General features: G+C 58.1%; 7 protein-coding genes across 7 annotated transcripts; 2 read left to right on the top strand and 5 right to left on the bottom strand.

Annotated features, from left to right (window-relative positions):
• Positions 1-636: 636 nt before the first annotated feature.
• CMQ_1667 (uncharacterized protein) lies at positions 637-1,551 on the top strand (the record flags this gene model as incomplete). The annotated part of the gene is made up of 1 exon (XM_014318746.1): positions 637-1,551. The coding sequence occupies one exon, from the start codon at positions 637-639 to the stop codon at positions 1,549-1,551; it is 915 nt and encodes a 304-aa protein (XP_014174221.1).
• Positions 1,552-1,964: 413 nt separating this feature from the next.
• CMQ_414 (secretory component protein) lies at positions 1,965-2,942 on the bottom strand (the record flags this gene model as incomplete). Its single annotated transcript, XM_014317493.1, has 3 exons — positions 1,965-2,016; positions 2,317-2,785; positions 2,849-2,942. The coding sequence occupies 3 exons, from the start codon at positions 2,940-2,942 to the stop codon at positions 1,965-1,967; spliced, it is 615 nt and encodes a 204-aa protein (XP_014172968.1).
• An 847-nt stretch (positions 2,943-3,789) lies between these two features.
• On the bottom strand, positions 3,790-6,401 carry CMQ_1347 (uncharacterized protein; the record flags this gene model as incomplete). The annotated part of the gene is made up of 2 exons (XM_014318426.1): positions 3,790-5,571; positions 5,634-6,401. 2 exons carry the CDS (start codon positions 6,399-6,401, stop codon positions 3,790-3,792), a joined length of 2,550 nt encoding a protein of 849 aa, XP_014173901.1.
• Positions 6,402-7,763: 1,362 nt separating this feature from the next.
• On the bottom strand, positions 7,764-10,112 carry CMQ_614 (DNA-binding protein smubp-2; the record flags this gene model as incomplete). The annotated part of the gene is made up of 2 exons (XM_014317693.1): positions 7,764-7,835; positions 7,971-10,112. 2 exons carry the CDS (start codon positions 10,110-10,112, stop codon positions 7,764-7,766), a joined length of 2,214 nt encoding a protein of 737 aa, XP_014173168.1.
• A 406-nt stretch (positions 10,113-10,518) lies between these two features.
• Positions 10,519-11,480, top strand: CMQ_1057 (pf02656 domain containing protein; the record flags this gene model as incomplete). Its single annotated transcript, XM_014318136.1, has 2 exons — positions 10,519-10,993; positions 11,149-11,480. 2 exons carry the CDS (start codon positions 10,519-10,521, stop codon positions 11,478-11,480), a joined length of 807 nt encoding a protein of 268 aa, XP_014173611.1.
• A 72-nt stretch (positions 11,481-11,552) lies between these two features.
• On the bottom strand, positions 11,553-13,982 carry CMQ_599 (ATP-binding l-psp endoribonuclease family protein; the record flags this gene model as incomplete). Its single annotated transcript, XM_014317678.1, has 1 exon — positions 11,553-13,982. One exon carries the CDS (start codon positions 13,980-13,982, stop codon positions 11,553-11,555), a length of 2,430 nt encoding a protein of 809 aa, XP_014173153.1.
• A 1,372-nt stretch (positions 13,983-15,354) lies between these two features.
• Positions 15,355-17,303, bottom strand: CMQ_725 (c2h2 transcription factor; the record flags this gene model as incomplete). The annotated part of the gene is made up of 2 exons (XM_014317804.1): positions 15,355-16,562; positions 16,766-17,303. The coding sequence occupies 2 exons, from the start codon at positions 17,301-17,303 to the stop codon at positions 15,355-15,357; spliced, it is 1,746 nt and encodes a 581-aa protein (XP_014173279.1).
• Between the last annotated feature and the right edge of the window lie 3,235 nt (positions 17,304-20,538).

Raw genomic sequence — 20,538 nt, forward strand, 5'->3', positions numbered from 1 at the left:
TGTCACCCCCAACACAATTCCAGCCGTGCTGAATACACCACTGACACCCGTACACCTCACAATCACACATATTCTACAAACAACTTATGCCATCAGAGCGAGAGCTTTAAACACATACGCAAACGAACGAGCAACCAAATCGATATGCCTCGCTCAAATATGTCCCGAATACCAACAACCTGGACATTCGTGATACTGGTCTCCATTTGGACACCGCACAACGCCTTTGCTTACTCAGTTTCTATGGATAATCATCCGCTTCTAGTATCACGGTCAGAAGGCTGCTCTTCCAACTTCTTCGCATGTGCAGAAAGCAACCTTCCAAGCAACTTCTGCTGCCCTTCCGGCTCGACCTGCGATGTCCTAGCGGGAAACACCACCATCCTCTGCTGTCCATCAGGAGAAAGCTGCTCAACTATTCGCCCGATTTCCTGCGACATAAGCCTACAAGATGTGGATAACTATCCGAACGCAAGTGTCAAGACTACTGCGCTCAACGGAGTCTTGACACACTGCGGCTCTGGTACTTGCTGTCCGTTTGGATACTCTTGCAACAGTTCCGGAGATTGTACACGGGACGCCGACCAGAATACAGCTCCCGTCACAACCTCACTCACCACGTCAGCAATACCGACAATGACAGCAGGAGCCACAACAGTTTTCTCTTCCTCCACTGTACCGACTTCTTCAGAGACGACTGTCGCCGTAGTGCCGACTACTGACTCGTCACCGACGGCTGCCTTTACAAGCACGACTGGTGCTGGCACCACGACCAGTAGTGAAAGTGCAGCTACAAGCACTAGCAGCAAATCAACCAAACCATTTCCTACCGCATCGGTCATCGGCGGCGTAGTAGGTGGCCTGGGAGGGCTCCTGCTGATCGGCGCCATGGTGTGGGCTGGGAGCTACCGTCTCCGGCGCAAGGGACAGCCGAGCAGTGGGATGCCTGGTGGAAGAAGCTACTACAAGCGGTCCCGGACAGTTTCCTCGTTTGGCAACATAATCAAAAACCCACTGTCGATCAGTTCGCCGATGCTACAAGAGGACACGGCCTTCCGGTCAGATTTTATTCGCAAGCAGTCGACGTCGCCCGTGTCGCACTTCTCGACAGTGGCCAGCGATGGTGGCCAGCGAACGATGAATCCTGGTTTCAGTGGCGCTGGGAGTTACAGAACAGTTTCACCTCCAAGGTCCAGAGGGACTGCTTCTCTGGATGCTATTGTTGTGCCCCCGATTCGAAACATGCGAGGTTCGTTGTCCCGACATCAACAGGAGCAGTGGAAGCAAAGCCTTCCCGGGATGGAGGAGATCAATGTTGGTGCAGACCCAAGCATCGTTGCACATGCTGGCTTCCAAGAAAGCACTATTTTTCCTTCAGCTCTCCAGACACCACCTCCGGTGGCGACGGTAACGGGCAACAGTGGATCTCAGCGGCAACAAAGTGGAATTCGGCAGACAACATTCTCCGACATGATGGCAGCAGCAAGCCTGGACCTCGGCCACTATGTGCCAGACAGCGTGCAATCAACGCCGGACTTACGGCGAAAGTAGAGCTCCAGCCCTTCTTATTTTTTGTATTACTTTGTTTCCTTCGGCTTTTGGGTTTGTTTTGAGTACTTGTTTCTTTATGCATGCATATGATACCAGACAGAGCCTTTAGGGCTAGCATTCGTTTTATACGGCACTGCCACCTGTTCTTTCTCTCCCTACTCGTTTTCGGGTTTGTTTTAAGCTTTGACTTGGGCGTTTGGATACTGCGTAGGTGTTTTTAAGTAGAGCAAGATACGATACAATTGCAGAGCAATATCACTCTTTAATCCATCTTACCAAATAGAAATACACGCAGCTGGTTGTCCACTATCCTAATTCCACTCTTTGCTTGTCGGCTTGTTGATTTTCCTAATACTCGTGATTTTTTTTTGCGTGCTTTGATCTGTCGCAAGGCTTTCGCAGGTATGGTGTTACTACCGTTGTATTGGCTGTTTTGCTTGATCTGGCACGTAGGCGACGACTAGACTGTAATATGTACGAGTCCCATATCACGGCTGTTGCCGGCATTCCGACGATGCCGTATCAGCTGTTCCCAATTTACCCAACACACACAGCCATGCAGGCCTTTTCCCTCTCGTCCTCTGATGCGGAAGCCCTCACTGCTTCTTCTTGGTGCTGGCAGCATTGCTGCTGCTGGTAGCATTGCTGTTGTTGCTGTGGCTGCTATTGTTGTTGTTGCTGTGGCTGTTGCCGTTGCTGCTGCTGTTGCTGGGGCCGGAGCGGCGCTTGGTCTCGTCGTCGGCCTCGCGGCGTTCGGCGTGCCACTGGCCGATCTGCAGGGCGAGCACGCCGACGAGGATGAGGGCCAGGATGGTGTTGGAGGCAGACAGAACCTGGAGGCTGTCCTCGCGGCCGAGGACGACCTCGCCGGTGAGCGGGCCGCTGATGGTCTCAAAGGCCTCGGGGTCCTCCCAGATGCCGGCGCTGACGGTGCGTAGGCCCTTGACGATGTTGGCAATGTAGACGCCGGTGCCGATGAGGTAGAGCACCAGGCTGGCGCCGTCAAACAGCACGTTGGCCTCGGAGGGCCGGAACAGCTTGATGAAGAAGCCGGCAAAGCCGACGCTGATGATCATCGACAGCAGCCGCGCAATCAGCGGCGGCGACTGGTGCACAAACTTGAGGTGCGTCTCTAGCTGGTCATAGTACGCCGGCGGTACCGGGTCCGACGTCCAGAGCAGCGGGAAGTCGTACGGAAAGGAGGCAAAGAGGATGCCCAGAAAGAAACACACGGCTGTCGGCGCAAGAGGTCAGCGCAACGTCGCGAAGAAATCACACGCAAACAATAAGCACCTACGGCCAATGATCATAAACGTCGCAAATGAATTGGAGCCACGGTAGTCCTTGGACTGCGTGGTCTTCGTCCAGTCGACCCACTGCGTGTGCGACATGATGCTTGCGATCGTGCCTCGTCTTTTCACTTCGTTCTCGCGTCTGCCTTGATGCAATGCTTCTGCTGGCGCGCTATACAATCGGGCGTCAGAACCGTGTTGAGATCGGAAGATAGCGCTGTCACAGGATGGCCAGGGGCAATTGAGAGCTGGACGGAACAGGAGGACAAGATGATCACCAAAAGAACAGATCCTGATGAGACTAGGTCGCGAATATTGATTACGTGAGAAACGGGCAACCTAAAATTTCATGCGCTCAATCCAGCGCGATTGCGGAGTAAGAGCTATTACCTATTCGAAGATAAGCCCCACTTGCGCTATTCCTAATACAGAAGGTCGGCTTTCCCCAGCTCAGCCTTCGGTGGACGAAGTTGGATGGTACTCCGTACGGAGTACATATGGTTGGTATCTTATATATTATGGCGTACGATTTCTCCATATGGAGCATACTTCTGCTTCAAATAGGGGCTTTCCAATACGTATGCCAAAATCAAAAGGCGGGCGGGCTTCCGCTGCGGATAATAATACATTAGTGCCACGTGCTTGCCAGACGAAAGAGGTTGCTGACGAAACAAGCAGTTTGAACGAAACAGAGGACAAAATAAAGGTAAAGAGGTCATGCCTACAGTAGGGCAAATAGGACGATAAAACGCGGGATTTCGTAGTATCACGGTAAGGAAAGGACAGAGGAGCTAAGTATAATACAGTTGAGGTCGGACGGGGCAAAGGGAATAAGCAAGGAGACCCAAGAACGGGCATTTGTTAGTAGCAAGTAGAGCAACGAGGGCAGCAAACAAAGGCCAGTCGAAAACGTGGGTATCATCGCACTCATAAGATAAGATGCTGCTCATGCGCGCACGGCGCTCTTGCCAAGCGTCAGCTGGCCCAGGCTGAGAGTCCTGGACGTCTTTCGCTGCTGCTCGGGGCTGTCGCCACCGCTGGGGTCGACGTTGCTGCTGCCGTCTTCCCGGGTCGACGGCCGCTCGAGCTTGCCCATGGCTTGTGGTAGCGTGAGCTTTGTGGCGACAGCGTCACGGATGCTGCCTGTGCTTGACACCGGGGAGGACAGAGGCTCAAGGCTGCGCTTCTGCTGTGCTGCCGGGTCGCGCACGATGGCGTACATGGTGGTGGAGAGGACGTTGATGCGGTCATTCAGCTTCTTGACCTGGGCCTCGAGCGTTTGGCGGGCAGCCCGCTCTGCTTCAAGCTGTGCTGCCATCTCTGCGGCTGAGGCTGGCGACGTGCCGCGACCAATGGAGGCGCCAAGTGCCGGCAGGCTCGCCGCTTCTCTGACTGTGGCTGCGACTGACGGTGGGAATGCCGGCATGGGCACAGGCTTCACCTGCGTGGCCGCCGTCGATGGCGGGTGGAGCGAGCCGATGTAGGTGCGACCTTCGCCAAAGGACAGGTGTGACTGGTGCATGTCCGAGTCGAAGGAGGCGGTGGAGTTGCCGGAGCGGTCTGAATGGCGGCTGCTGCAGCGTGATGAGGCGGCGGGAGCAAAGCGGTGCTTGGCCGATGTCGAGGCCGTGTAAATCGGCCGCATTTCTGCTGTTGCCGTTGCTGATGGCGAGGTGTACATGACCGTGTCGTTGGCAAACGAGTGCGCAGATCTCGGGTGCTCCTTGAGCTCGGCCACGGCGTGGAAGAGCTGGTCGACGACATGCTCGACGCGATGCATGCGGGACTCGAGCATGTCGAGACGGGAGTTCATGTTGGCGGTGTGTGGCATTTCGGGCAGGCCGGATAAGTTGCCAAAGGAAAACGGTTGCATCGCCGTATTCGGCGAGTCCGGGGAGCCAGGTGTGGCAGGCAGGCTGGGCAGAAGGGCGCCACTGAGCCCGCCATTATTGAGAAAGTCCGAAGGGCTTCCACTGTGCCGACGCGCAAGATCGCGTTCACGGATGTCGTCATCGTCGTCGTCGCCGTCCCGGCCCTCAATGCCGTTGTCATCTGCGTGGCCTGTGCGAGTCTCCGGGCCGTCCGCATCCTCGTCGGAGAGAGGAGACATGAGCGTCGGATCGTAGCTCTCACGCCAGTAACGGATCTCATCGCTGCGGCGACGGGACCTGTCCCGACCAAAGGTCAGGTCGCGCAGACCAGACAACGACCGAGAACGTCTCCTGAGACCCAAGTCTGTCGCTCCCACCAGGTCAGATGTGATGGCACGGCCGATCTCGTCAGCGCGATACGGCACGATTCCGTCAACATTGCCTGCCAAGTTCCCTCGGCTTGTGGCAGCACCGCCACCCAGGCCGGTAGATGAGAGCGGATGGTGAGTAGCTCGGGCATGCACGCTTGCAGGTCGGGGAGACAGGCCGGCCCACTCCCCCCCGCCGAGAATGTCTCCGCTGCTTCCGTAACCCCCGGCACCACGGCGCAAGTGGTGCTGTGCAATACGCATGCGGGTTACCGTCGTGGCCGTAGCTGCGGATGAGCGACTGCGAGCGGCGTCGTCTTGGACCGTTGACGGGCCGTCAGCATGTAGGGACGTCCGCACGCTGTCAATGATCGACATGGCGCCAGGACCGACTGAGTGCGACCGGAGTGCGCGACCATACTCGCTGAGGGGAAGCGAGGTCGAACGCCCAGGCTCGGCCTCCTTTGAGATGCTGAGCACAGTGGGATCCTTGTAGCAGTCAGTATGAGGAGGCGCAGGCGGACGACGAAAAAAAAAAAAAAAAAACATACCGAACGCACGCTGCGGTGCAGTGGGGGGGTGTCGTAATGAGAAGCTTGGCTGCTGGGAGGGGGCAAGCTATCAACGTGCTTCCGGCGGCTGAAGAGCTTGCTGAAAGCGCCACGAAAACCAGACTTTTTCCGCTGAGGCCTTATGTCGCTGCCGGTATCTCTGCTCTGGCTGATTCGGGGGTTCTCCGATCTGGCGCTGGCTTCAGAGTATCGCACGTTATTTGGAGGGGCACGTTGCTGAAGGGCCGAGGAAACGCGTTTTGAGCCTCTGGCAGTAGGAGGGGAGTCTGAGAGCAGAGTCGAGCTGGTGGCAATGGCATGTGGTGGCGGTCGCTTCGAGAGAGGGCGCGGCTGTGGTGTGGAAGCGGGTGATAGCTGGCTAGCCGATGCAGGCGAGCTGGTGCCTGCTTCTCTCTGCAGAGGGGAGGGAAGCAGAGAGGCCGATGCAGGCGGAAAGGTCGTTGCAGGGGGTCCGGAAGCGTCGGGTACTGATGCGCTCTTGGCATTCTCGACCGGTGCCGCCACCACAGGCACGACCTCTGCCGATTCCGGGTCGAAAGAAGCGGACTGGACTGGCTTTGGCATGGGACTCGGGCAGGACTCATGCACAGCACCAGACTCACTGGGGACGGACTGCTGCTCTTTGAGGTCAAGGGGATCGGGCATGGGGATTGGAGCCGAGATGCGTCCCCGGACAGACTGGCGCGAGGCCCTGGGCCGGTCTACACCCGGGCTGGAGAGCGGCTTCAACATGGTGGCTCTGTTCATGACCACGAGAGGCGATGGAGTTGGCGGAAAGACGAGGTCGCGGGTTCGTGCCGGCGTGATCCATCGGGCACCGGCAAAGACCGCTGCGCTGGTGGTGGTGGACAGAGAGGACTGAGTGCTGTGCGGCGTGGACCAGACACGTTGAAACGAATGGATGGCCGCTCTGTCCCAGCCAGAGTGGAAGAGAGTGACAAAGGTGAGAGAGCGAAAGGGCGAAAGAGCGACAGAGCGAAAGAGCAAGAGAGAGAGAGAGAGAGCGCCGTTCGAACCAGCGGCAGACAATTAACAGAAACAGACGCTGTGTAGATGAGGGTGGGCGCGACCGTCTTAAGGGGGTGTACTCTGGAGAGAGAGAAAAGAGTGAGTATGCGACACGAGTTCAAGTAAGATACCTGCAATATAATAAGGTGGTAGTATGCAGGGATCCTAGCTGCTGGTTGGCATGCTAGGGCGGTGGGACGGGGGAGAAGGGCCCAAGCCAAGCTTGCAGAGCGTGGAGGAAGGGGAACGGTCCGCGAGCAAAGAAAAAGGCGGGCTCTGCGGGTTTAGAAATAGAAATGATGATGCGATGTATCTGAAGCGGGCGGGCGGTGGCGATGGCCAGGAACGAGGCCAGACGCTGGCAGAGCGAAGCGAAGGCTGTCTGAGAGTTTGAGCAGTTTGACGGGGGGGGAACCACACAGGCCCCGTGGATGAAACAGCCGGAACGGCGCCAAAGCAAAGAGAAGAAACAACGGCGGAGATTCGAGAATGGAGCGACAGTTGCAGCAGGGCGCCCAAAGAGGTAAGGCGCAGCTGCTGGCACGGTAGGATTCAACGTTGCTGGTGGGCCCAGTCGATGCAGGGGCCGAGGGTCGCAAGAGGCCCAGCCATTGTTTGTGTTTGAGCTTTACGCCGTATTCCTTCTGCAGTGTCAGACGTCGGATGTGCCAGGGTTCGGCGAACGGACGTGTTTGCGGCGTGTGTGGTGTCACGGATGGGTCGGGTGGGAGGTCTCGCACCGTGGTTGGTAAGGCTGCAGTGGGAGAGGAGGAAAGAGAGTATAGATGAGGATGAGAGATGAGATTGAGAAAAGGAGAGGATGAATGAAAAGGGAGGAGATGAGGATGAGCAAAGGAGAGGGTGAAAAAGGAGAGGTTGAAGATGAGAAGGGAAAGAAGGCCAAGTTACGAGCTCGTGAGGCCGGACTGGGAAGGCACGGCATCCGTCGCACAGCGGGACAGCGAAACAAGCAGGTGCGACCGGTCCTCCGTATTCGCATACCCGTTTTATGTACAGCAGGCATTACGAGAGCACGGCACGATGCGATGCGCCGGAAGAGAAGCCCAAGCCGGAAGGTAGTGATTAGTCAGCAACAGGGACTCAAGGCTCGGCTGCGGCCTCGGACGAGTCTGGATAGCGCAGATCGGCATGCTCTTCGAGAAAGGCCATCCACTGTTTGAGGAAGGTGCTTCCTCTGGCTGGTTAGCAGTTGAAAGAGGAAGAAAGAAGAAGGAAGAGAGAGGAGGAAAAGAAGAAAGAGGAAAAAAAGAAAGAGGGGAAAAAAAAAAAGAAAGCTCACCGTCCTACAGTCTCAGAGTCGCCGATGACGGTGAGCGACCGTTTTGGCCGTGTCATGGCCACGTTGAGGCGGCGGCGATCGGCCAGGAAGCCGACGTCGGCGGTCAAGTTGCTGCGCACCAGGCTGAGCACGACGGCCTCCTTCTCGCGGCCCTGGAAGCCGTCGACGGTGCCGACCTCGAGCCCGGCCAAGGCGGTCTTGAGCGGCGCCAGCAGGGCCACCTGGGCGCTGTAGGGCGTGACGACAGCAATGTCCTGGGGCCGGACGCCGGCGGCGACGAGCGCGCGGACGTGCTGCCGCACGAGGGCAGCTTCCAAGGTGTTGTGTTTGCTGTCGGTGAGTTTCCCTCGGGATGTCTGCTCGCTCGTCTGGTCCCCCTCGGCAAAGTCGCCGCCTTGCGTGTCGATAAAGACGAGCGGCTCGCGCGTGTCATCCGTGTCTGCTACCGGACAGCCGTCGTCTGCGTCGCCGTAGCGCAGATCTCGCAGCAGACGGCCGGCCACAGCCTCGGCCGCCACCAGGTGGCCACCGTAGAGCGTGTCGGACGGGAAGCGCATGATGCGCTCGTGCATGCGGTACTGTGTCGTCAGCATGCGCTTGATCGAGTCGCCGTGTAGAGCGAGAAGGCGGTCGAAGAGGGTGTATTCGAGGGAGAGAGTGGTGTGTGCTTCGTTTTCGGCTTCTTTCCCATCTTCCTTTTCGCTCTTTCCCTTCTCTCCTTTTCCACTCCCTCCCTTTCCCTTTCCTCCCTTCTTTTTTCCCCCTCCCCCTCCACTGCCCCTCGACTTCACCGTCGGCGGCAGCTGCAGGTGATCTCCCGCACACACCACCTTGCGGGCGCCCAGCAGCGCCACCCAGCACTGTGCCTCGAGTGCCTGGCCGACCTCATCGATGACGACCACGTCAAAGTTGCGGCTGGCCTGGTCGCCGGCCGCCACCCGCAGCTGGCTGCCACCGGCGCCATGCAGCGTTGCCAGCACGACGCGGCTGCCGGCGACGAGGTCGTGGACGCAGCGCCGCTCGCGGTCGCGGTATTCGCGGCGAAGCGCCCGCAGCTCGCCGTAGACAGAGCGACGGGCCGCACGTCGAGCGGCGGCCGACAGCTTCTGGCCTTTCTGCAGTTGCCGCAGCTCGTCCTGCTGTCTGTCCATGTCGGCACGCACGTCGCGCACGATGGCGCCGGCCTCGGACGTCTGGGTCAGCACGTCGAGCGCATAGCCGGCCACAGACGGCAGCAGGCGTGCCGGATGGCCCAGTCGCACCATAGGAACGCCGTGTGGTCCCAGCCGTTCGACCAGGTTGTCAACCGCAATGTTGGACGGCCCGCACACCAGCACGCGCTGGCCGCGACCGACCAGCTGCAGGACCAGCTCCACCAGCGCGTGCGTCTTGCCGGTGCCAGGCGGCCCGTGGATCAGGGCTACCTCGGGCGCTGCCAACGCAAACCGCACGGCCGCCCGCTGCGATGCGTCCAGCGAGCCGTCAATCCAGCGAATCGCGTCCTCCTCGTTCTCGCGTGCCGCCGGCGACGGCGATGCCTGCCCAAAGAGCACCCGCATCAGGCTCGTGTACTCGCTAGATGGCATCGTCTGCAGCGTCTGCATCGCCGCTGACATGCGCCGGAAGGTCACGTCGTCCGCCAGCTTGACCAGCCAGACGCGACCGGCCAGCAGCACGTCCACGGCTTCTTCTCTGCTGCTGTCGCTGTCGCCCTGGTCGAGCCCCACGTCCAGTCCTGTCCGCCGCACCCGCGTGATCACGCCTCGTGACCCTCGCTGCTCCAGCTCCCGCATCTCCCGCTTCTTCGCGCTGCCGCCTGGCTGCTCGGCCACCAATACAATGTCGCCGGTCCGGAGGCCGTGTTCCGGCAGCTCGCTGCCGTCTTCACTGTTCTTAGCCACGCTCAGCGCTCCGTCACGCACCAGCGTCAGCACAGTTCGCCCGCCCATGCCTGTCCGCCGTCCGTCCACGACTAGGTTCGTCAACGCCAGACCTGCCCGCTGTAGTGCTGCTGGCGTGTGGCTGCCAATGGCCGTCGCCGTCTCTGCCATCTCGCTCTGCAGCTCGGCCGTTAGCAGGTCCAGCTGCGCGGCCGCAAACGCCGGAATGTCCACCGCCATAGGCTCTGTCCGCTTCTCCGTGGCCGCCATCGTCGTGTGTGCTGGTGCGTTTGCGTGTTTGCGTGTTTGCCTCCGTCGTGAAAGCTGTCGTCGAGTATCACGTGGGGTTAATGGGGATACAGCTCACGTGACCCGCGCTTGTGGATCCCGTGATATGCAGCAACCGGAATATGTATGACACGGGCAGTATAGTTATGTACAGCACGTAATACGCCTGAACATGTCCTACAATCACAACAGACCGCTACAATCATCATCGTCGAGCAGCTGGCAAAGCAGTGACGAGGCCGGCTGGTGGCAGCTCCAGTAGCTGCAGTGCACGTGCTTTCCGGCCTAGCGCCATTCTGCGTCCGTTGACGTGATTTCCTCTTGGCAGGTGCATATATTATACGGAGTACATAGTCTGCACATACGGAGTATATGCACAAACATCAAGATGGTCCAATGCGATGATTCAGCCCGTCCATTCAGTCCGCCGAGTCCCAGTCCAATCAACCCGCAGAGCCCCAGTCCGTCCAATCCGCCGAGCCGTCCTCTGAGCCGCACCCGCTCTCCAGCCTCTGTCCGCCCGCAAGACCGCATCGAGGTCATTCTCGAGATTGGCCGTCGACGCGCCAATTCTCTCTACGACACCGACACACCGCGTGCTCCTGTCGTTCCAATGGAGTCTCTGCTCCACAATGACAGTGCCGCCGGTCGACCGATCGACTATCAGAGCACGGCCGTGACCTCAGCCAGCAGCACACCCCCCCGACGACGCAGAGCACCGCCTACAGCGACGTCCGAGGCCAGTCACGACAGGCCAGACGGAGCGGAACAGCCGCTGAGCTGGTGGGCGTCACTGCTGGCTAGTGTGCAGACGCTGGAGCTAGAGAACAAGGGGAGTGTGGCAAGGGACCATTTGGCATTGGGTGAGTGTCTGTTGTTTTGATTCTGTTCTTGTCATCATCTTCCTTTCCTCTCTTCTCGTCTCCTCGCTTCTCTTTTTTTTCTCATCTCGTCTTCTCCTCCCTCCTCCTCCTCTCTCCTCTTTCTTTTCTCCTCTTCCCTCCCGCTAATCCCCCAGAACGAACTTTCCTCGCTTGGCTGCGCACCTCCCTCGCCTTTTCCTCCATCGGCATCGCCGTCACGCAGCTCTTCCGCCTCAGCACCTCCTCCGACAGCAGCTCGCAGCTCGACGCACTTCACCGCGTCGGCCGGCCGCTGGGCAGCACCTTTCTTGGCATCAGCATCTTGATCCTCTTCCTGGGCTACCACCGCTACTACCAGAGCCAGCAGTGGATCCTGCGCGGCAAGTTTCCGGCCAGCCGCGGCACCGTGCTGCTCGTCTCCGTCGTGGCCTTTGCCCTGATGGTGGCCTCGCTCGTCGTCGTCGTCGTCGTGCAGCCGCACGGCTGAATTGGTGGCTGTGACGGCTTTGATAGACCCATATCTGTCTCAATTGACCTTTTTCTTCACTCCTCTCGTCCATCACCCTACCACTACCGCCGCCAGCCTCTCACCGTCTCCGTTCCACAGCGAGATGCACGGCACCACCGGCACCGACGTCCACGTGATCGCCGACAGGCTGCAGCTGGCCGGGTCCACGTACACCAGCTCGGCGGCCGTGCCATCGAGCAGGGCCGCCTCAGCAAGCGTGCCGGCGTCAGCACCACGTGGCCACATGCGCACTGTTTGTTTCAGGCGGCTGTCTTTGACGGCCGTCTCGTATTGCACGAAACCGCTGCCTGGGCCATGTCTGGTGGTGTGCTGCTCGATACTACCGGCGGTCACGTGACTGAAACCAGCAAGCGCATGCCATTCGACCGCAGCTCCGCGCGGCAGCTCCTCGACCTCGGCCAGGAAGACAGGCGGCACGGTCGAAGACGACGCGGATGCTGGGGCGACCGCCGTCCAGTCTGGGAGCTGCAGGGCCGTGCTGCTATTGTTGCTGTCGTCGCCTGCTAGCTGGTAGTGCCGGGCGTCAAAATGGCGATCCCATAGGTCCGGTCCATCGTCGTTGTCATCGTCGCTGCTGTCTGCCAGCTCTGGTCGCCACGCATGGGCAGCCCGCCAGGCCTTGGCGACGTCGATGGCCTGGCGCGACAAGCCACCGGCCGCCAGACCGCTCTGCCGCGGCACGTAGGCCACAGCACCAGCCCACCAGCGGACGTCAACAGCAGTGCCGACGCGCCAGAGATGCTGCAGGGCCAAGGTGGCCTGAAAGGCGAAGGAGGCGGGAGGAGACGGGGCGCGGACGGACGACGATGCCAAACCGGGGCCCGACACGACCAGTGGCAGCAGCTGCTCGCCAACCAGGGCACCGGTCTCGACCGCGGCATCAGGCAGGTCCATGGAAGCGGGGACGAGCGGGATCTGGCCGGCGATGCAGACGAGACGGGGACCGTCAGCCTGGTCGACATCGCCATCGACATCGACATCGACACGCACCGAGACGGCCTGGCTGTAGGGTCCAATGTTGGCGGGCGCCCAGTAAGAGCGCGACTGCACGTGCAGCCCCTGGCGATCTGAGGAGAGAGTCGGGGTTGAGGTCAAGGCGGCCAGAGGAGGCAGCAGCACGGTCAGATGCACGGCCACGTCCAGGCCGTCTGGCAGCAGATCGCCGCACGAGATGGCCACGCGAGCCGGTGGGTTCGGCTGGGCACTGCCAAACAGCCGGCCGTAGACCGCGTTGACGGCAGCAAAGTCGGCCATGCGGCGCAGCACGACGAGCGTGCGGATGATGCAGTGCGTCGGCTCGGGCGGTGATTCGGTTGTCGGCCACAGCTGCTGCAACCGGACGCGCACCTGGTCGACGACCGACTGGGCCGCCTCGCCAATCAGACAGTCGCACTGTTCCGGGAGGACAGACCAGGTCGAAATCGGAAGAGACAAAGTAGGGAAAGTCGAGATCGGGATAGACGTCGATGAGACCGTCTCAGCAGCAGTCAGACTCTTCATGTCGGCCAGCACGCTCTCAAACCGCGGATCCAAAATTCCAGGCACGCGTACCTGAGCCGTCTGCTTGTCCTTTTTTTCGTCCTCGTCCTCCCTCCCCTTTCCCTTCACCACCGCCTTCCCAACCTGCAGCCACGCACTCCCGCCGCCCTCTCGCACCACCCGGCAGTTCTCCTCGGCCACGGCCACGGCTCCGACACGAAACAGCGCCCGCGGCCCGTCCAGCACCAGCGTCTCGTACTCGCCACCCTCGCCCAGCAGCATGGCCACGCTGTCATCCGCACAATTCTCTCCGTTCAGGCGGCCAAATCGCTGCAGTGCCCGCTGCAGCCGTGTCTGGCCGCTCGCGCTGGCCACATCGGCCCACAGCATCTGCTCGTCCAGGCCGCCGCTGGCCACCTTGACGATCCGGGCATCCAGGCCGGCCAGCCCGAGGTCGCCCAGATACGTCGACCGGCTCGACGACGACAGCTGCCGCGGCAGCTGCCAGAGATAGGCCAGCGATACCAGTCCCAGACGGCCGGCCACCGACTCGACCCGCGTGCGCTGGTACGTGCTGAGGATCGCACCCGCACACACGGCCTCGGCTGACGGGTGGGCTGCCATCACCCGGCGCAAGAGCCGCGTCATCGACTCGGTCTCGTCTCCCATCGTCCCTGTCGTCCCCGTTGTCGTCTCGTCCGCCGCATACTCCCGGCCCTGCTGCACTGCTTGGCCCTCGATCGCCTGTCGGTACAGCGGCAGACCTGTCACCTCGCCGTACAGCGGCACCACCTCGTGACCAACCGTCTGGTACATGAAGCTGTTCAGGTCGCCCTCCTCACCCTCCTCACCCTCGCCTCTCTCGTCCCCTGGGTACAGATTCGCTAGCGCCACCACCTGGTGTCCCTGCACCAGACAGTGCAACAGACTGTAAAAGCTGTCCTTCCCCCCCGACACCAATCCGATCACCTGGAGGCCCATCGTGCCACTATACCTGGACTCTTCACACCCTTCTGGTAACACCACACCGGGCAATCTCCCTCTTTGGGAACACTCTCCGTTGATCTGATCACCTTTCAACTCAGCCGCTCTTCAATCCCAGTTTTACACTCACGCCCGGGCTGGCTAGCTGGCTGGCTGGCTGTTGTGAAATTGCGTCCTGGTAGCCTTGGCAAATGTGCCCGACAAAAAAAGCAAACTAAAGTGGGGCTAAGCCTCGCTTTTCTGCCTGTCTGACATTGTCCGATTTGCCCCAAATACTCCGGATGCTTCCTCACGTTGTATCCTTGCCACAGCTCTCCGTCTTTTCCCAACTGCAATTTTGTTTCCTTTATTTAGCTTCTGCTCCGCTCTTAGATCCATGTTTCCTCAAATTAATTTGCCCGGTCCACGCCGTTGTCTCCCGATCGCGCTTTGGCCGTCCCGCCAGGCTTCTGATAAACCTAAACAGGGAAAACGGGAAAAAGAAATTATCACCGATCTAGACCAACTCTAGTTGGTGTCGCCTATTTCGATCTACACACACAGACGTACGCTATGTTGCGGCTGTAGTACACCATTGTCACGTGCTGGACCGATTATTCCATTTCGCCTACCATCTCCTTGACAAGTCATAGCACCATCACTTCACAGAGCACACATCACAAGCTCAAGAAAGTCTAGCTGAATACTGATTCCAATTTGATTTGTCTCCGTCTGCGACTGTGACCTGCACACTCCTTGACTTGGGGGGGAAAACCAGCGTGAAAAACAAATTCGAATCCAGGAAGAGAGACAGAATAGAACACAGAAGTACAACGGGGGAAAAAGTGAAAAGCTGGCTGTCTGGCTGCAGTTCACCGCCAGCACACTCTTATCTGCCCTTCTTTCAGGTCATGAAGCCAGAATAATACTTCATGCCGTCAACGGTAGAGCATTCCTTCTCGACAAGCCTCCCATACCACCACCTCTCAAATACAAAATTTAGATGTAACTCCTCCCCTTTTCCAACTGTGATGACGCTTTTTTAGCAAATCGTGATGGGCTCTTAAACATTCGACAGTAGAACAACAAAACAAGATACCTTTCGGCCGGAAACAGACAAGGGGTGTTGATACAATATTGCAATAATATAAAACCTGTGAAATGCCACAAACCCTTTTTTCCTGCCAATTTTTCATTGGGTGTCCGCGGCAATCAACAAAAGCGCAACACGGCGCCTCTAAACACCACAGCCAACCCTAGGGACCGTTCCGCATAAAAGTAGCGGTCATCGGTCTGAAAAGAATGTGTCATCAAATTCGTATCGGACATGCGATTGCCAGGTCGGCTGCCCAGAAGCAGCCGCAGCCAGCCGAAGAGCCAGTAAGCAAGCTTACTCAGACCGCTTCCGCTTCTTCTTGCCCTGGCCATCACCGCCGTCGTCTGATGACACTTCGCTTGCGCTGCCCGGGATCTCTGCAGCCACCTGGAACAGCACCCGTCCCATGTTGGAGAAGTCATCGCCCATGGCAGCCGCATGCTGCGCATACATGGGGTGTGGCGGATACGATGCTGTTGCCGCCGCCACAATCTCCGCGTCGTCGTACAGGTTCATGACGAAAGCACCTGCACCATGTGTCCGGGCATGCTGCGCCAGGTTGTCCGACCGCGAAAACTTCTTGCCGCACTCGTGGCAGCTGAACGGCTTCTCCTGTGTGTGCAGAGACCGGTAGTGCCTCTTGAGGTGCTCCTGTCGGCGGAACCGCCGGTTGCAAAGGTCGCATGCAAAAATCTTCGACGGGTCCTCAGTCAACGACTGCTTGCGGCCCCGACGGTTCGTCGAAACCGGAACGCTCGGCGTGTTGCTGTTGCCATCCATGTTCTCTGGGCTGGCAGATCCTGCCGAGTCTGTGTTGTTGTCCGACGAGTCATTCTGCTCGTCCGAAACACTGGACACCTGCTCTACCTCATTCGAGCCAGCAGAGTCTGACGCGGCCGTGAAAATGTTCATGCCGGTGGACACTGTCCGCTGGCGCTTGTGCGACTGCTGGGCCTCCATCTCCAGAGATGAGTCCCAGGTGTCAAAAAACTGATCGCACTCAAAGTCCGAGTTCGCCGAGATCGAAGAGCTGGAGCGTGACCGGCTGGCCAGGTCCGCGGACGGAGATCCCGCAGAGATAGCAGACAGCTCACCACCAAGGTTCACCAGCCCATTTACAAAGTCATCCTCCGACTCCAGCTCCGGAAAGTCGTCCAGGCCAGTAACACCGTGCACAAGAGATTGCTCAAAGTCAACAGCACAGACAGCCACACCATGTGCTTCAGGCGACAGCGGCTCCGTCTTCAAGGAATAGTCGTCATCCACATCAGAGTGCAGAGTAGAGAATTCTGTCGACAGATCACTGTCGACCGCGCTGACAGTCAGGTTCCGAGGGTCACAGAAATCGTTGTCCTGCTCAGATGCAATGGATCTCGGGTACGGGGAAGGCGAAGGTGAGAGAGAAGGGCAAGCAGACACGGAAAGCAGCTCGTTGTGCACCGAGATGGGCGCGTGTGAGTTGTCAATAGGCAGAATCTGTTGTGCGTGGGAGTGGACAAACACTGGGGAGCATGCGTTAGCAACGGTTGTTCACTAGTGTTCGGGAGACACAAAGACGGAAAGAATTGAAAGGTGCAGCGAGGGGCCCGCAGAAATTTATTGTCATGTATGTGAGACCACCTCGGCCGCTCATTGGTGTACGGGCTGCCGCTTCTGGTCCCCTGTGGAATTGAATGGGATAATCGATTGCGGAACCAAGACTCACCAGGTGTCAGCGGAGGTGAAGAGCTCCATCCAGTCATGGACCCATTATCGGGCACAAAGTCGGTCGGGCACGCCTCCTTCAGGTTGCGGAAGCTGTCCAGCCCTGAGAACATGGGGTTCAGCGGCGTGGCCAGCATGTCACAGCTGCCGGGGCTGCTGATCGCGCTGGACACCGTCGACAGCGGCGGTGTGGACGGATAGTGCAGGCCATCGGCGTCGCAGAGCTCAGTCTCCAGCATGATAGTCGGCTTGTGCATGATGTGGCCGTTGATAATGGCCGAAGATGTTGCCGGCGGCGAAGGCATGGGGGCCATGATGCTCGACGGCACACTGGTCATTGATCTGAGCGGCTGCATCTGCATCTGCTGCTGCGAGCACGACGAATTTGGCCGCGAGTAGATGGGTGTTGACGGCAGAGTAGGCACTGCGTACGACATCTGGTGGTGCTGCATGAAGTGGTTGTGCTGCCGGGCGGCCATGCTCTGTTCTGGGTTGTAGCAGTAGAACGCCGGGCCGATGTTGGACATCATGGACTCCATTTCGATCCTGTTGGGATGTTGTTAGCCTCGTCCTTGCCGACAGCGGTGTCGGACGGGGTGACTCACGAAAGGTATACCTGGCTATGCCAAGAATTGAAGTTATAAATTAAATATACAAAATCCGCAAATGTGAGGATAGTGTAGTGGTTTGGTGCAGTGTGTTAGTATACAAGTTGTTCGTATTGGGCTGTTGCATGGGACGGTGGCCCAAGGAAGGACGTTGACCGTTCGGTTCCTGTCAGTTGAAAGGAGTGGATGCGAGGCGAGTCTAAGTTGTAGTCTCGAAGCTATATTGAGGATAGGTCGAGGCTGTTGCGAGTGCTGATGTACATTAACTACCCTGTCGATACTAAGTCGCTCTTTCCTTTGACTGTCCAGTAAGGTAGGCAGTATAGCAAGGATGGGTGGGAGGGAAGAATAGTATATATATAGAGCGCAAACGTCGAGATATTTTGTGGACGAGCGAGTGGGAAAGAGCAATGTCGTGATATAAATGAAGGGCAGGAACGAGTTCCAAAAGTCGAGTTGCTCTAACGAAGGATGAACCGCGAGGTGTGAAGTAGAAGCCGGTAATGAACAGAACACAAAAATACAACACGGACTAGATTCCAAGTAAACGGATCAAGAACAACCGTGAGCAGGAGAGGTGGGAAGACAAGCGAACGAGCGTGGTGAGGGAAGGGGAACCGATGGAGGATAAGTAGTTTGCGACGAGGGTACGAGGATATGGAGAGTCAGAATAAAATAATAAGAACTGAGTGCATGGAGGAGCCAGGCCACACACACCTCAGAGCGATCAACGAAAGATAAAAAAGGCCGTGGATGGGATGTGTCGATAGGCAAAGTGGAGCGCGAACCGACCAAGAGGACAAGAGGCCAAGAGAACCCATATGAGAGGGAGGGCCATAACGGACGGTTGGAAGAAGGGCTCCACCAAGCACCGCGGTGGGTTGGACCTGGAGCGGGGCCGTCAACCCATACACCCTAGTCGAACATGTCAGCGTTTTTGGTCCTCCATGGTGAGACAAGGGTGCTTCGCTGGCAAGAGAAGGGGAGGCAAGTGTGGGCGGGGGTGTGTAGCAGACGGGGGGTGTTGAGAATTGAGAATTGGGGGGGTGGGGGGTGTGGGCACGAGCAAGAACAACCGACCCCTCCCCTGTCTTTATTTTTCCCCTCGCTCGGTCCACTGCCTTGCTGCATGCTGTTTGGGGGCAAGACCAGAGAAGCAAGGTACGTCGCACCCCATCTGCATGGTTGGTGTGTACGAGTAGGGTCAAGGAAGCAGGAAGGCGCAGCACTGTCTACTTTCGTACACAAAAAGTACGTACTATTATTCCCATGTTCTAATTCTGGACAGCGGGACCACCCCCCTGGTGGTCCCATTGGCCAGCACACCACTGCGGTCTGTAGCCACTGAACGGATAGAGGCACTGTACGAGTACGCGAGCAGAAGAGAGAGGAGTACGGGTACCACATCTGGGCCCAATGGAATCGGGTGGGCCCTCGCCAGAGAAGAGACGAGAGAAGAGTCGGCGAGCACACTGCACACTGCACACTGCACACTGCACAGTGCCGATATCTGGTTCTCGTACTTGACCAAACCCGCTGGCGACGTGCATGCATCCGAAAGCCGTCGAGACAGCCACTCACGTATGCTGAGTGCATGCAGCACTGGCGTTTGGAACCGGCGAGCGCGATAGAGCAAGGCGCCCTCTCTAAAAAACCGCCTGAGCCAGAGGGTCCTGGTGTGCATCGCCGCCAAACCTGCATATCCGGTTGTGCGGCCCCCTGTCCTGCTGGACCTGCAGGCACACTTCTTCTCTTTCTCGCTTTTTCCCACTGGGTACAGGTATCGTGGCGTACGAGTAGTGACTTATGCCTCTCGGTCGGAGGCCACCGGTAGTTGCTCGTATCTTACGACCATTTTGCCGTGCTTGTGGAAGGGCTCGGCTTTTTTTTGGTGCAAAACTAGCGTGGGCAGATAGGACGTCCTCAAAACGACGGAGCTGCGGCTGAATGCCGTATGTGGTCTGTCTGGCGGTTTGACGAAAAAGATACTGGAAAAATTCAGTATCTCGAATGGCAATCCCAATTCTGTAGTCCAAGCGCTGAGCATGTGGCCAAGTGATCGAACAGCTCATTTTTTAGGATAGCTTCACATCCGTGCTTGTTCTGCTGGTTGGTCAGGCGAAGGATAAGCCTCCAAGTGATAGCCTGAACGCGTAGTTGGAAGTCGACCAGTCGAATCGGTCGTCACCCAAGACAGAGACAGGCGCCAGAGAGAATATGGAAGATCCCAGCAGCTATTGGCTCTTTGATGCAAAGGCCTTCCCGTCACATCTAGTTTTCTGGAGGACTATTCACAGTCACGCGTTGCCGAGCTCCGTAATCCTACGCGCCAAAATACGCGCCGTGTCCAACAAACAGCCTCCGACATATTTTCCTTGGTTTTTTTCTCAGCCCTTTCTTCAGCAGCAGGCTTTTGCACTCGTAAACCCCATTCCAGCCACGAGGCAAAGGGAGGTTGTTAGCGAGGGATGCAAAAAGACACTGGCCAGGCCAGAATGACGTGGAGCTTTACGGTACAGGCTGGCAACACCTAGCATCGTATCTTACTTGGAACAGACCGCTTGCCAGAAGCAGCCGGACGTGGGAAAAGTTGGCGCGAGCTCCGCAGACCGTTTGACGCAGCGATGCTGCAATAGCAGGCCTGCTAAGAACGTGGTGTTATTGGTATACCTCGTAGGCATATAGCATAGCGCAAGCCGGGGTTACGTGCAAGGTGGAAGGAAGGTGCCGCACTTGGCAGCGAGTGCATCTTTTGACACAACTTGCCCCCTTTGGTACTGGCGCCACCAAGCCATTCTAGTGCCCATTGCGCAAATATTGTGAACACCCTGTCCATACCTCCAGACTTAGCACAATTCCTATTAGTGCTTATGCACGAACCGCCAGACAAGGAACAAGCGACACAAGACGGTCCACTTTTGCAGCGGAACGAGAGGGAAAAAATGGCGCCGACTGTTGGGCAAGCCCATTTCAGCCATTCTCTGGTCGGGTGCCCGTGCTGATACATAGCCCGATATCTCAGCAACGATACCAAGATACGAGATGCAATTCGTACGGAATACATTCACGCTCGCAGCCAGGCCGCCGCAACGATGCGATACGTTCCTGTCTCTAGCGTGTGACGGAGAGTCCCCGTCCGATGCGCCCCGGCTCTGCAAGTATTGCT

The sequence above is a fragment of the Grosmannia clavigera genome, assembly GCF_000143105.1.
Source record: "Grosmannia clavigera kw1407 unplaced genomic scaffold GCSC_140, whole genome shotgun sequence".
Classification (NCBI taxonomy): domain Eukaryota; kingdom Fungi; phylum Ascomycota; class Sordariomycetes; order Ophiostomatales; family Ophiostomataceae; genus Leptographium; species Leptographium clavigerum.